The sequence below is a fragment of the Anabas testudineus genome, chromosome 17 (assembly GCF_900324465.2).
Source record: "Anabas testudineus chromosome 17, fAnaTes1.2, whole genome shotgun sequence".
NCBI lineage: Eukaryota > Metazoa > Chordata > Actinopteri > Anabantiformes > Anabantidae > Anabas > Anabas testudineus.
In genome coordinates this window covers 10,592,099-10,608,311 of record NC_046626.1, presented here as the reverse complement: position 1 = coordinate 10,608,311, position 16,213 = coordinate 10,592,099, and the positions used below count along the sequence as shown (strand labels likewise).

Sequence of the window (16,213 nt, the reverse complement as noted above, 5' to 3'; positions counted from 1 at the left end):
TCCCCATGTCCGTTTGGACAAGGTCCACTCACCGAGACTCCCACAAACACATAGGCACCAACACAAACATACACAACCATTGGATGTAGTCCCGTACTATGAGGTCTCTCTCCCTAAGCTCTCTTAGTGAGACAACTAGCCAGCCATTGGGCCTCTATGGACCACACTCCACAAGGACTGTCCAACCCAGCAGATGTTGCCTCAGTGGGCCAGCAGCAAACACTGCCTGGTGGGGCTAATGCAGAGAAGAGGACTGGCACTGCACAGCATGTCCGGCTGCTCAGTCCACGCACACATACACAATTAAAAACTCACACACAAACACTTCTCCACATGCACCATTTGTCAAGATTCTGCTGAGTTGCACACAACTGTGGGGTGGAGTAAGCAACCTATAGATCAGCCTCTCATTTTTAACGATAGCATCCCCAACACCAGACCATTTTTAAAGAAAAGGTTACATCTATAGTTTAATGTATGGATACAAGAAGAAGCTAGGCCCATCAATGTGTAATGCACCCATCTGGGTAATCTTTAGTCTTTGTAGTGTTTTTAGACAAAGACTGAGCAGTAGCCCTTCCTTGTATAGTACTCTAAAGACTAGGCATTTACTCAATAAATATATCGAAACTTATAGTATTGGAACAGGTAATTACCACATGTAATATGTTTGGACATACAAAGAAAATGCAGCTGAAATATTAAGAGAAACCTCCACTGTTACCCATCAGCTCAAATGAGAACCCTGTAGTTGTGTAAATTGGTAATAACTTGAATAGAATTGTGAAGTAAATGTGCCAAGTTTAATTACATCAAAGCTTGTTCTCTAATATAATTAATTTAAACTCATTGTTCTTATATTAATTTCCCACTCTGTTTAACCGGTAACAAAGTAGAAGGAGTGGTCATTGAATTTTAGATAACACACTTCCTATCAAACATACTAAACACTTGACTCTTTACTCTGATTACTCTGGTGGTAGCTTCTCTCTAACAAGCCTTTAAGCAATATGTGCCGCGAGGCTGTATTTCACAGTGTTAATTATATGCAATCGCCCCCTTCCCTAGTGGCTTCTTTCTACACTGTCTCCGTTCCCCTCTCCTTCTCAGTCCTCACTCTGTCCTCCAGGAGTGACATGTGATTGGCTAGAGTCGAGGGGAACGGGCACATCAGCCTGAATGCTGAAACTGTCGCTTCAGTGGCCAGAAGCAGTGTGTTTATATGGGGGTGGGGGTGGGGTGCTGGTCGTAGTGTTGTTGAGGCGGGGCCGAATGTGTCAGGGTTACAGACAGCTGCTTCAATCATCAGTCAGAGAAAACTGAGTTATTGTAGTATTTCTTTTTAATGAGGTGCGATATTGACATCCAGCCAGCTAGTAGAAAAACAACATTAGTGACAGTCTCGAGTTTTAATTACTGTATGACTTAAGTGTCGCGATGCCTGCACTGACCCCTTTTCCTGACGCTTCTCCCCCAGGTGATTAATGCCATTGAGCAGGACTACCGTCTACCACCGCCCATGGACTGCCCCAGTGCCCTGCACCAGTTGATGCTGGACTGTTGGCAGAAAGACCGCAATGTACGACCTCGCTTCACTGACATCGTCGGCACGCTGGACAAGATGATCCGTAACCCCACCAGCCTTAAAGCTGTAGCTAACATCCCTGCAGTGTGAGTACAAACCTGGACATAAAGTACACCAAAAATCCTTTTTGTCTGTTTACTGTATATAGGTGGTATTTACACATGCGGTCTGAACAAATTAACCCAGTATGTATACGCTTCCTTTTTTATCTTCTCATAAAATAAGAATGAATTTATTACCGTTTATTGCATTAAAATGTTTCCCCCGCTGCTTATAAGTCTCCCACTCATCCAGTGACCGCATGCTGGCTTTACAAAGTTTACTTTTTCCACAGTTTGTGGTGTGGTGCTGTAATATCTTTGCCTTACAATTATGGAACAACAACACAGGAAGATATAAAAAATATATATATATATATATATATATATATATATATTTAAAGAGTCTGAATATTTATTCATTTTTTGTCGAGGTATTGTAACATTGGCCTTGATTTGTTTTTAATCTTATTGGGGATAGTTTTGCCAATTCTGCACAGCTTGTCTTGGACATTATTTTCCACCATTCTTCGAAGATCCTCTCAAGCTCAGCCAGAATGGATGTTTGGCTGTCTGTGAACAGTGAGCTTCAGGTTTCTTCATAAATTTTCCATTCCTATTTCCAGGCTTTGGCTCAGCCACTGAAGGTCATTCAGAGACCTGTTCTAAAGCCTCTTGTTTTGGCTGTGTGCTTTGAGTTGGTGCCATGTTGAAAGGAACTTTTGGTCCTGTGTGAATTTGAGTTTGTGTAAAAGGACATGTTTACACTTTCTGTAATTGTGTCCAGTTTCCTAATATCGGAGTCTGAAAAGCATCACCATGGCATACTTTGCTGGGGATAGTAGCTATAAAAAAGGTGGATATTATACCTTCAGTCATGATAACTGCAGACCTTGGCAATCAAGCCAGTTTTTTAACTGATAGACAAGCAGGCATTAAACGAAGTAAATAATGCAACAACGTGGTTAAAAATCAAGGGGTCGGAGTTCTTTCCAAAACTAATATTACATGTTGCACGAACACCTTCTCTCCCTCTCATTAAAACCTGTTTGTTTCACATTAAAAGCTCTGCTCTATATCTCCTCTTACCACCCTTTCACCTTTCTCTCTCTCTCTCTCTCTCTTCTTCTCTCTTTCTCCCTCCAGGCCTTCTCAGCCACTGTTGGACAGATCCATACCTGACTTCAACACCTTCAGCTCAGTAGAGGACTGGCTCACTGCCATCAAGATGAGCCAGTACAGAGACAACTTCCTCAACTCAGGCTTTACGTCCCTGCAGCTGGTGGCTCAAATGACCTCAGAGTGAGTTCACCTGCTTGTGCATAAATGATGAGCTCTAAACCCATATGGCAGTTGATGGGCACACTTATGTATGAAATGACTCAACATCAAGTGCGTATATTTTTAGCATGAATGCACCCAGTGAGTCAAGCCTTCGAATGACTGCATCAAAGTCGCAAAGTAAAGCCTGTATGAGAAATGCATAAAAATATAACTCATTATTAAAGAAAATAACATTTGCTAAGAATATTTCCATCTGTGCTATTCAAGTATTATGATATTCTAATTAAGCTATTTCTATGAACAGTATTCCAAAATGGATAGGGATGTAAATCCATTAAATTCACATTTTAAGAGGCATATTTATTTGCTGCTGTTTATATGCATATTTCAAAGCCTGGGTCATGACAGCATTTCTTGAAGTACTTGCACTACCAAAAGACACAAATATTGCACTTCATTTATTTTAATTAACAGCGTTGCGTGGTCTCCAAATTTATGTGAAAATGTAAAAATCATTTTAACATTTTTTATTAAAAATGTATGCTTGGGGCTTGGTGGCATTCATGCAGTCGCTTTGCAATGCAAAGCAACATGCATTACTAAGTCTTCTCTGGAGTAATACAGTTTTCTTTTCGTTGCTAGTAGCTTTCCATGCTGAAATTGTACCTTCCTATGTAGTGATGTGAAGACTGTAAATGCACCAGGAAATTATTTTCCGGACAGTATAATCACTTCATACTCAAATGATCCATTCCATCTTCAATATGATGGAAATCCTTTCATCTGTTGCTTCAAAATATGTTCCTGCCTTTCAATTTTCTTTCTCTCTGCCTATTTCTCTCTAGGGACCTGCTGAGAATAGGAGTGACCCTTGCAGGCCACCAGAAGAAGATCCTCAGTAATATCCAGTCCATGAGGGTGCAGATGAGCCAGTCACCTACCACAATGGCATGACTACAGGGGGCGCTGTGCCATGGAACTGGCAGCATTCGCAGGACCAACAACAACTGTAGCCCTCGAATGACCCCTGATCCATCGGAACGCGCCAGAGTCGAGACTATTGTCTTAATCTAATCCACTACCACGACAACAGGAGACCAGGGTCTACACTACTACATGGTTAACACCTATCACACTTCAAGCAATCCATGCCAGGAGTTCAGGGTCCAGACTTGATACTGTTTCTCCGTTTATCCACAAAAGGAACAACAGACATCACTTCTTGTGGTTACAAACTGCCATTAATATCATTCCAAACCAAAATGACTCCTTCAATCAGACACAGACACAGGGAATATGTCACTACTTCAGACTGTATGGTAAAATGAGTGTACTTCTATATTATCTGGACTAGAAGGTGTAAAAGTCGTTAACAGAAGTGTGAGCCATTTAGAAACAACATGTGACCTGTGCTTTTACCCATACAGTCGTCAGTGTGTGCAATGAAGATGCCTTGGCCTGGCCAGAAATAAGTCCTGGAAGAAAAAAAAGCAATTACCAGTAGGAAACATTAGAGGGAGAAGAATACAGGGATGTACAGTGGCGCACCGTTTTGACATCATCTTTTGCTAGTTTGAAGAATTTGACAAAATGTAACATAACAGGACTGTTGAAAATTCAGAGCTTAGTTATATTTTTGTCTTCTACCACTGTTTGCTTGTTTTTTATCACTATAGCAAGATGCCACCCATTCATATTTTAACTTTAACACTACCTGTGGAGTTCTGGGTGGAAGGCCTTGCCAAAGGACTTCTTAGCCAGCCCCCGCCCAGATACAGAGAATATAAATATGTTTATCTCTTGCTAAATATGATTATATCTTTCATAATAAACCTTCATATTGAAGGTGGTATGTATGAATATGTATGTACAGAACTCTCTGCTTGCATTTTTGGCAAAGACATGTTTGTTGATTAGATTGTGATAGACACAGGCAATGTGTAGATTCCTACAGTGCCCTTCAGATGACTGAATAACAGACACTGGCTTGTACTTCTCCCTGTTCCACGGGCACAAGGACAATCCTGACTGAACCGTAATCTGAGGAAAGCATAAAAGGAATCTTAGAGGAAAAATTGGTATTGTAGATGTATATGAAAATTGCTGTAGGATTTAAATAATTGATCAAATATCCATTTATTGGAGATCACGTTACATGTGGGTGTACACATGCTGTCTCTTGCTGGTGAGCACTTACTTGTACAGATATGTTGTATTATTATTATTTTTTATTTTTTATCTGTTGTTGTTTGTGTTGGGAGTGCTCAGCACCATCCAGAGAGGGAAGGGAACTCCACATCTTGGCCAGCCCAAATCCACGGTAAGTACCTGCTGATCATACAGGGAAAACTCTACTTAACATCACATTTCTCCATAGCTGCTGAATTTTGTTCCGACCAAATCCATATATGACAATATTGTGGCCAAGGCAAGATTTGCTAAAAAAAAAAATTGGAAATGCATGGCAGAGTAGCTAATCAAGGAACTGGAAATCAGAGTGAATCAGCATCACTTCTCCACACAGTGAAAATGAACATCTGGACTAGGGTTTGCCAACAGACGTGTGATGCCATTGTGATGAACACACAGACTTAAACAGCCCTCGTGGGCACAATGCGCGCAGTGTTGCACAGGTTTGCCTAGATCGCTGTAACTAAACGGCTAAGTAAATCTTAGTGCACTTTCATTATATGTCTCTGCCATATGGGTAACAGGTTGAGCAGAAATGCCAGGGTACCAAAGAGATGTAAGAGAGTTATACATAAAGTGTGTGAATCACTTTATAATTCTGAGCTTTGGGAATTGGTGTTTGGAAACACACGCTTAGTTAGTATTGGATTATTCCTACTTTACTATTTATGACTGTTTATGACTGACACTGCAGTATTTTGAAATACTTGTCAGTGTAGATACTTCTTTCTCAGCATTCTTCATCCTAAAGCTCACACAGCTTTCTCATCACTATCACCTATGAGGGCCTGATCTTGCAGATACCTGCGAGGTGGCCAAAAATGCCATGGTAGCAGCCTTTTAGCTCACAGACAGTTCTCATGAGCCACTGTAGTATGAGTTCCTTGTGGTAGCTGTGAGCCTGCTGAAATCCCTTTTGGTCCCATTTGAAGAGACATGAGTGACGACAGTTCAAACCACCTTGCATCCAAAATTAGAAATTGATGGCAGGCCCATTAGCAGATTATTAAGTATACTCACCTCCTTCAAGTCATTCTCCTCCTCTGTCTGTCCTGCCCTCTTTCCGCGGCTACTTCCGCTCGCTGGCAGATCTCCAGCTCATTTATCCTGGGTATAATCAAGCTGTCCTGGGCTGGGGCTGGGCTGGGGCTGGGCCCATCTGAGAAATGGTTGGCTCCATGCTTCAGTGGGCCCAGGCAGGGGTGCAGACACCTGCTGGGACCCACATCTGACAGGAATCTGATCAGCCAGGGAAGGAGACTGATGGGACCATCATAAAATGAACACACACACACACACACACAAACACTCACACACACACACAAATTGAGGAACCCTCAATTATGTTATTTTTTGCTCGGGTTTCCAGTCTGATGCTTGATGAAGAGAAAGTGCGCCGAGACCCGACAGAGTGTGTGCATATGTGATGGAAAGAGGAGGATGAATCAGTTTACAGGAGGGTGGGGTTGCAGGGCAGAAGTAGCATGAAGAAGGCATGGTTAGATGAAAGTCAATAAGTTAGTTCATCGAAGTGAATCAGCCCCCTTCGTCTTTCACCGCGGTGTATGTGACAACATCGCTTTCATTATATAAAAGTTAATTTCACTGGTTCACTTTGGTAATGGAAAATACTGTAATCAAGCAACTGGTTTGCCTGATGGGCAAAATCAATTGCCTTTTCTCTTCAATGCTCCAAGTCATTGAATCACCAAGTATTCCTAAATATAATCACATACTCCTCGAGATTGGCATAAATCCCTTTCACTGAAGCCAATGATTCAATTTGAATGCATTAGTCGTCTATTGAGCTCAGTCTCGTGTATTTGCCTTTCAATCCAAGAACTTGTGAATGAGATGATAGAATATACTCATTATACGCCAGTGTTATTTTTTTTTTCTTCCTATTTGCTCTGTTTGTCTTTCTAAATATCTGGCTGTAGTGACACTCCACGGTGATGAATGGATAGGAAGGTGCACCATCCCTCTGTGAAAGCTGTTTCATATGGAAGCCATTCATCACGCACCGATACAAAACACAAGAGCAGAGCTTGTTAAATGTTTCATTAGCTGTAACTGGCTGAGAAGTGACCAATGATCCTTTCAGTAGCTGATTTCGTGCCTGTCATTTATAGGTCAGGTCAGTGGAAGCAGTGTTCACCTGGAAATGTCCAAAACTAAACTTATTCAACTTCCATTCTCTTGTTTTCTTCTGTTTCAGACTGTGGACTTAAATATTTACACACATATGCAACATACACACAGCTCTATGTCTTCACACACACACACACAGACACACACACAGACACAATGTGACCACTCAGAAGAATTGCTATTGGCTGCCAATGAGGAGGACGATGAGGTGAAACGGGATCTCTTTGGAATACCTGTCAAAACCTTCCTTTGATGGTACACAGTGGATGGCCGAGCATACTATGTATGTGCACATGTCATAGTTTGTTTATTTGTGTGTGAGAGTGTGTGTGTGTGTGTGTGTGTGTGTGTGTGTGTGTGTGTGTGTGTGTGTGTGTGTGTGTGTTCACAATTTGTGTGTACAGACATTTATGTGTGCACAGGTACATCGTTTAAGAGTGTGAACGGTTTTGTTTTTTGTTTATTTGGTTTTTTTTTTTTTTCTTTTCTGTATAGCTACCACTTGTAAATTGTGACAAGTACGTGTCAAGAGTTTGTAAGCTGTAACTTTCTGAGATCTATTGTACTAAAATGCACTCAATAAACGCCTTGGAAAACAAGTCAATCACTTTATGGTCTGTGACTCAATGGGCGATAATTCTGTCTTCATTAATGGTGAGTCAAGAAAGCAGAGAGGAAGGGTTATTATCTGGTAACGGTACTGTCAGTGCTGGTGCGTGAGCGTGACATCTAATGCTTGGTTTCATAATGGCTAAGGAAATAAACAACTTTTTTTTTTTTGAAACCGCCGATCTTGCTGGCGACACGTGTTAAAAGCCATCAGCCACTAATAAACGAGCCATCACTTGCACAAAACCCCCCCAAAAAATGACTCTCCAAGAAAAATGACAATATTTTGACAAACTAGACTCAAATATACACGCACATAGAAAATGCGTGAGCAGTTCCACCTCTTTCACTTCACACACTGCAAAGTGTATTGATGTGAGGGGATATATAGACCCCCCACTTTCCTCCTTAGGTGTTTAGTTACTATATTCAGCTTGAGAACTGCCAAGTTTATGATAAAAATATAATATATATAAATAAAGCACTTTAGTTTTCTTTTAGGGGCCGCTCAAATGCAGTGAGTGCATTTAGTGTAAAGGTCTTTCAACATGGTGTCACAGAGTCCTGGAGTATGTCACTCTGCAACAAGGTGGATCAAAAATAAATGAAAACATTTTAAGGGTGGGCTAAGTTACTTGTTATATGGACATATATTTATTAACAGTCCCCATTCTGACCAATGAAAACCATTTTCACAATTAACAAAAAACTGATTTTAAACAAATTCACACATCGGCTTTAAATCAATTCTAATACAAAATTGAGGGGCTCATTAAAGATTGATGGGAAAGCTTAACACCAAGCCTCTTTCATATTGTCTCATTGCTTAAGAGACAGTTTAAGGTCATGTGGATGGTTTAATTGCAGCTGTAGTACTCCACTAATAGTTAAACAGATGTTAATGACCATTGATATGGGGATGTTCTTTATGGCATCCTTCCCCTGCTCTTTTAGCTTAATTGGGTCTGTTTGTCATTTTAATCAACGCAATTAGAGAGACAGAGGAAGAATTCGTCCGCCTGACAAGCAGTAATACATTACTAAAGGTGTGAAGGCTGACTGTGTGTAAGAGCAAAGGATGAGATAGACAGATTGAGGCTGACAGAAAGCCAAAGCTTTCAAAGAGATAAAGAGAGAGATGAGTACGTAGAGTGTTCCCTTAAAAGTATACTTCATCTTTAACAGGGTGTTTATCACTAAAGAGGGACTCAGCTCACTTTTTCCCCATTAAAGTCACAGGAAGTTTGAAAAGCGACTTCTCAGCAGCAAATATTCACCTTAATCAATATTCCCTGAGCAATCACCTGCGAGAAAGGGATTGGTGCACAGCAGGAAACTCCTGCAGAGAGAAGGAGAAAGAGTTGGAGAAAAAGCAATCCATCCAGCAGAGCAGATCAGAGTGTGAGAGTCGAAAACTTGGAGTGAATACTGAGTGAAGGACAGTGGAAGAATGTTGAACTCACAACCACGGTACAAACATAATGGCACAGAGATGGCAGGGAGAGAGAGGAATAGTAAAACTTCAAGTAGACATTTATCAAATCCTTGTCTTAGCTCTATGTATGTGTGCGCGTGTGCGAGCATCTTAAAAATATTTATCAGCGCTGGCTGGCTGCAGGGCTGTGGCAAGCTGCCTGCATATTTACAGCGATCTTGGGAAAAGCCCGAAGCACAAACTGCTTCAGGAGACCTGAGGGTGAATATAGTTCACAAGCTCGGTGTGTTTCCAAATAATGAAGAACAGCATTAAGGTTGTTGAAACTTCGAGGAAAAGAGCAGCTCCAAGGCTCATTTGCATCGTCTCAGAGAGTCTGCTGGAGGGATGAACACCAAGTGTCTCATTTGACGTCTTTGATTGTCGCGAGGAGAGTGCTGACAGGCCAGTGTGGTCATTGTTGTCAAATCACCTATATTGAAACATCTGCATTAGGACAATTCTATTAATTAGCCTATTATTATTTAGTTCCTCATACATGCCCACATGTCCTTGTTAATTTAATTGATATGCATACAACCCAATTTTTCATTAAGATAGTAAATCGAAATAGAAAAACATACTTGTAGACCTCTGACCTGTTTTTCCAGGGTAGTCTAGCATGAACATGTGTTAACCTTTGCCACAGTTCATCCTGCTCAATTCATTCCACCTTAACAATGAAGAATTAGCATTTCACTTGTACAGTAGTTGAGTTATTGAAATACTACTCTGCTTAATCAAGATGTCAGTTGCAAGACTCAAAGTGTATCTGTCTTAATAGTAGACGACATTTCTCCTTTTGTGTATAGGAAGCAAAAAGTAGCACCTGGGTCAAATGAGATTTTATGTCTCGGAGGAGTTCATCAAATTTAATTATGATACATATAATTACCAAAAGCAATCTTCTGTGTGGTAGGAATAATCATTTCAGAGAGATGTTGGCACCTGCAGGGGTAAGGTGTAATTTAGAGACAGTCTAAGAGTGACAGGAGAAAGACAGTGAGGGAGAAAGAGACAGAAACACGTGATTGCTGTATACTCCACTGGGAAAACAACTGCAGTCAGCCTGCAGTGGTGTCTCTTTCTTACTGTATGAGCTTTGTAAATGACTGAAATTGTACCTGATGTTAGTGTCACTTTACTGTTTAGCATCCAATCTGCTTACAAAAGAACATTTCACAAGAACCTGATTTTGTTTGATCGTGAAAACGTGGCAACCTTTCATCATACTTGTGCTTGGGCGAACATAAACAAAATCAACCGCCGCTTCCAGATGTTAATGCACGAGCCGGATTTATCATAACAGCATGTGAAGAAAGCCTGCAAAGCCTGCAGTGGCAAAGCAGGTACAGAGCGAACGCGGCAACAGTTATGATGGCTTGAGGATCACAGCCGTAATTGGTTCATTCAGAGGTTGAGAAAGGGTACGGGTTGTGAGAAGGCGACATTACCACCCCTTTCACATACACAGTCACACACAGACACACACACACACGCACACACACCACCTCACAGTTCCCCACCCATCCCGGAAACCCCCCGCAGAGTCTAATCCCACACAGAGCCCCTCTCCTCTCCGCCCGCTTTCGATTGCTACAAAAATCAATGAAATATTTTCCCACCAAAATGAAGAGGAACAATGGACGAGATCTTAACGTCAAGGTCTTCCTAATTAGAGAGTTCACACAAAAGGGCTCCTTTGCTTCCTGGCTTGCAGAACAGAGGGAGACGGCGTGGAGGAGGAGAAATAATAGATAGCGAGTGATGAAGGTCATCCACTTGCTCCCTTCGCTCTCATATCAACTTCATCACTCATAACCTTGGCTGCCACAGCATATCTGAACCGCTGACAGCCTTCCATGTTTTCTAGCCACAACTGTGCACACAGCATGCCATGCCAGAGGCTACATGCTTCTCCTCTCTTTGTTTCCTTCCCTGATACGTAAAGAGACGTGTCACTGGGTTTTATCACATCTAACCCTCAAAATGGACCCCTGGCCTACTGATGTATTATTGAAAGGCCTTCTAATGTCTTGGCTCTGGGAAAGTGCAGAAGGTAAACTGTGTCTTCCTTGTGTAGAAATTCTACAATGCCCTTAACTTGACTGCCCTCACAGGCTAACGCAAGACAGAAGATGATAACAGACAATGCTGACCTCTCTTTAATGAGGGCGTTGGGATAAAGATATGGAAATTACCCTCCACGTTTGCCTTCAGCCTTTTGTGTCAAGGAGGACAGACAGACCACCTCTCCTCTTTCTTTAGATAGTACATACCTGTATCATCATGACTACAGATGATTAATTAAAATTCTCCTTGGCTGTATTATACATACTGTAAATTGGCTGGTCATAAGAATACAGAACATCACTTTGTCGCCCGCTCTTACAATGACATCTCAAAGTATGTTCTTATGGCTGAGCCCTGCACAGTATTGATGTACAATATAGGAAGCTGAATTATGTAGAGCAGTGAAACATTGGCTAATGGCAGTCATTACTGCTCTTAACCAGCACCTGCCATCGTAACAGATACTCATAGCATTGAGAGCTACGTTCCTGGTATAATGGTATTCATACTTGGTGAAGAGGAATAAACGGCAGTCGTATTTTATGTGGCACTGTTAACTGGCTGTTGCGGAGCTCCATAGGGAATATACAACACATTCAGCTTTATGACTTGGCAGTGTGGGCATACCAACTAGAGAATAAAGAAAATGTATACTTCCAGTCCCCGGTTCTTTTTGGCAAAAATGCCCAAATAAAAACAGACTTTTGTAAGCTAAACACAAGAGCTACATCATACCAGTATAACAGGTATGTGTTCACAAAGCACACTGTTCCCCTTGTACCATGTCATCTCTGTACTTTATAGTATGAAACAGTAGAGAAGACTTAAATATCAGTATGGTTCGAATTTTCCTTTCCAGAATATAAATAATAATAAAAAAAAAAACAATAATGTAATCAGATGTTTCTTCTTGGCTTTAAAACAACTACCCGTAAGATTTGAGGTTAAGGTTAAGGTTAAAAACGCAGCAGTGAAAATGTAGAGAAATAACAAGACTTAACGGCAACAAGTCCATATACTTCTCATCGGAAATTAAACCACCACAGTTTGATATAGATAAAGACAGGCAAGTATCTCACTCTGTACGTGGCTTTTATCCAAAGCGACTTATTTATTCCATTTAGATCCATTGCCTTGTTCGTTGATGCACAAGTCCCCCTTTTTTTTTTTTTTTTTGAGTGATTCGATGTATGGTTGCTGGCGTGCATTCGTGTGCGTCTTAGTGTATGTATTTGTGACTCGTCTGATGGGAGCATGTGTGTGGGTGAGCTGTAACTCAAGAGGCTGGATGGAGGACAGACTAAGTGGCTCTCAGGAGAGACTCGATCGGTTGTTAAAGACAGTGTAGAGGGACACAACAGCCTCAGTGCAAGCTAACAGCCAAAACAGACACACAGTCTTGGTTAGTGTAATTGCCATAGACAGGCAGCTATCTGAATGTATTTTCAGTTACTGTCTCGCTCTCTCTGACATACTCACAGAGACTTTTTATCTTCCTCTAGTAACTTAGGCCAAAGAAGCAGGATGGATGAATGGAGATGGAAAACTCAAAATGAATAGGTAAAATCTATTGTCCTCGAGTCAGGCTCTTTCCTCAGCTGATATTTCACCCACAGATTCTCACTCTGGGAAATTTTATTTGGCTTCACATCCTGGTAGCACTTAACCAGACTGCTAATTAAAATTCTACTTTGTTTCACATTACTCTATTCTTGTTTTTTCTCCATTATTACAGGTTTTTATTCTCCTCAATCCGGGTGTGTATTCACAGTTTCTGTCACAGAGAGTGAAAGCTTTAATTGTTCCCAGTCAGATGCCTGTGGTACAAGTGTTTGTCACGAGTCAAGGCACAAAAAGCCTCGAGGAACAAGGGCAGACAGCGAGAAAGTGTTGGTGCATTCAAAATGCAATTAAAATATGATGTCTACTTCGAACAAAATCCCACCTCTTACCAACACCCAGCGCTTCCCCTTGATACCTCCCCATTCCCCCTACACCCATATGAGAGGCATTATCAAAGAGATGACAAGTGTAGAGGAATACCAAATCGTAACTAAGTCCCTCTGGACATCTCCATCCCATTCCCAACCATACCTTGCTTTCTACTGTCCTCTCCACTCACCATCTCCAACACCACCACCGTCCTCATACGGCTGGGAGTTGCAGCTGCTGTCAGCTGCAGTGGGCCCCTAGGCTGATCTCTCACTTTCTGGAATGCGTGGTGCCATAATGAGCACTGCTCCATCCTCCATCTACCCTTTTTCTTTTTCATCTTGTTTCCAGGCACCTGGTTTTTACCCCTTTAGTGCAGCACTGGTGAACAGCGCATGTGAGTTGATAAATGGCAAAAGAAAGAAAGTTATGAAAAATATTATTTCCCTGAATTCATTCCCTTTTGGTATATTGATGATTTTTTTTTAAATTAAAGAGATCCAAATCATTTTGCACTTGCCAAATGAACACATTAAAAAGAATTAAAGTGTAAAATCATATTAAAGTATTGCTTTTGTTCTCAGGCACAGTTTTCACAGAATGATGAAAACTCACTAAATAATCAATCCTCTGGGAGGTAGAGTCTGTGCATCAAAGCATCCATGCAGCTGTGCTTGGCATGTGAGCTTGTGCTGACCTCTGAACTCGAGTCATTACTTACACCTGTCAGTCAGTGAGGCCTGGCCTCTGGAGGCATTGTGTGACAGCTGAAGGGTGAGTGAGACATGCCTAGCACCCTAAATCCTACACTCCATACTCCCCCTGTGGTCATAATAATCATAACTCAAGGGCTGACCTCTGACACCTCGCTTATTATGTGACAAGGAGACGTGGGCCTATTTGAACAATGCAGGATTGTATGCCCGGCTTGAAATATTACTTAAGGTGTTTCAATGTCATTAACAGCCATCTTGAAAAACACCATGGTGTTATTCTCAGTTCTGAACATAGGAGCTGCAGAATAGATCCATTTGCAAAATGACTGAAAGCATTCCTTACTCCACTTTGCAAATGGGATTAGCTGCCTTTACCTATAGACTAGTGTAGTATTTCTCATTTCAACTGGTAGCAAGGATTAGCTTCAATTTTGGAGGAGACTGGTAGCCAGGAATACAAGAGGTTTAATATCACAAGGAATGGGCATGGACAGACACGCTTCCTGATCTCACTCTTAACTTATAATAGGCTGCATTGTTAGCAGAGTAGAAACCTGCTCTAAGATGCAGACAGAACTGGAAGCTTTAATCTCAAGCATGCGGATCTCTTGCCAAACACAACATGAGTGGTGCAGACTAACTTGAAGTTTCCTCCAGCTTGAACTCAACCTTATCTTTGTTTTGTTCTGCAACATTGGAAACCATTAGCAGTACTTATCTCCTTCCTCCTATGTTTGTTTATCTGTGCGTGGAACTGTACGTATTCTCTATGCATTACACTCTGTCATCCCATTAGCATATTTGTTCGTTCCACTCTCAACCCATCACTTGGCCCAATCTGTTGGGAAATGATATTTGCTAAAATGAGCCCCTGAAGCAGCCACACAGTGTTGATAATAATGATAGAATCTAGTTGTCTCGTGATGCATGAACACCTTCCAGATTTAATAGCCATATGCTGGAGCTGTTGTCGTGGTGGTTGCTGTTATTGTTGTTGATTGTTTTTAATCTTGCCAAGTATTGGACATCAAACCAACTATCCAAGGCTACCCCCCCGACTGGGTGATGTAGAAGATACAAGACATCAGCGACTCTTTAGACAGTGTGTGCCTCTATGTTAGTTATTACACAGGTCAGGACAACTAAAACACAGGAAGGACATAGGGATGGGTGAATGTGTGTATATATGCGTGTGTGGCTTGTAGGTGAAGTAAGGTCCAGCCTCCACCAACTTTGCTTGTGCAGCCAACAGTGGACACATGGTGAAGCTATCTGAAGTTCTTCAGTGTCTTTGTAAGCCACAAAATCAGTTTTTGCCTTAGGCATATTCAGAAACTTACTGTTATAGACTTCCACAAAAAACCAAACAAAAACAAAAAACAGTTTCTCTGTATTCAGCTCCTCGTGAACCCAGGTTCATCTGTATGCTCTGTCTACTGGAAGGTGGACAGAGCATAGTAGTTGTACACTGCGGTTCTAAACCTTTGCTCTTCATCGGTCTCCAGTTATTATTACAGAGTTCTTCTTATCTTTATCTTTGGATATCTACAGCAAATGTTTAACAGAGTGTGCATGCTGATCTACTGAGCTTTCATATGTCCCACATTTTCCCCCTTTATTTTGGGTGTGGTGTTGCAGAAACTTTCCAACTGATCCTGCTACTCTTTGACATCATGGCACACATATCCAGGCGAATCGCATGTGGGTAACGGTGCCCCCACTGTGGGCAGTGTGGGCATGGGCAAACCCACGCTGATCCAACAAGGGGCCCACTGTGGATTTAGTATCTCTATCTCTTTTACCCCCTTTTCCACTAAAGCAGTTTGAGGTCTGCTTCTGAGTCAGTGCATAATCCTGAATCAGTTCTTTGCATTTTGACCGCCACATGGGCTCCCAGCCAGAAACACTGGTTTGAGAGCCGCACCGACTCTTTGCTGACGTAGGACCAAGAACTGCTTATGTCAGGGATCAGGGACAGTCTAATCCAAAAAATAAAACTTGACCTTCACAGATGTGAAACTAGAACTGCAGTGGTTTGTGGTCCAAGGAGGCTCGCAAAGTCAGGAGCAACACTTCTGAAGACATGTTGTATTCATTCAAGATGCGATGTTATGCAATGACCATCACAACATCTACTGCATGCTTTTCAGACTTCTACCCC

The 16,213-nt window shown here is 41.6% G+C and overlaps 1 protein-coding gene across 3 annotated transcripts in view; it reads left to right on the top strand.

Moving 5' to 3' along the window:
• LOC113171390 (ephrin type-B receptor 1-B) overlaps positions 1 to 7,847 on the top strand; it is a 133,651-nt gene extending 125,804 nt beyond the window's left edge. For 2 of the 3 annotated variants that reach the window (XM_026373718.1, XM_026373717.1), the window contains exons 14-16: positions 1,478 to 1,671; positions 2,770 to 2,925; positions 3,753 to 7,847. In XM_026373718.1, the coding sequence (XP_026229503.1) occupies positions 1,478 to 1,671; positions 2,770 to 2,925; positions 3,753 to 3,861 (459 nt within the window). In that variant the 3' untranslated portion in view covers positions 3,862 to 7,847. The remainder of the gene's footprint in view (positions 1 to 1,477; positions 1,672 to 2,769; positions 2,926 to 3,752) is intronic. The other variant, XR_003299701.1, reaches the window with a different exon arrangement.
• The last annotated feature ends 8,366 nt before the right edge of the window (positions 7,848 to 16,213 follow it).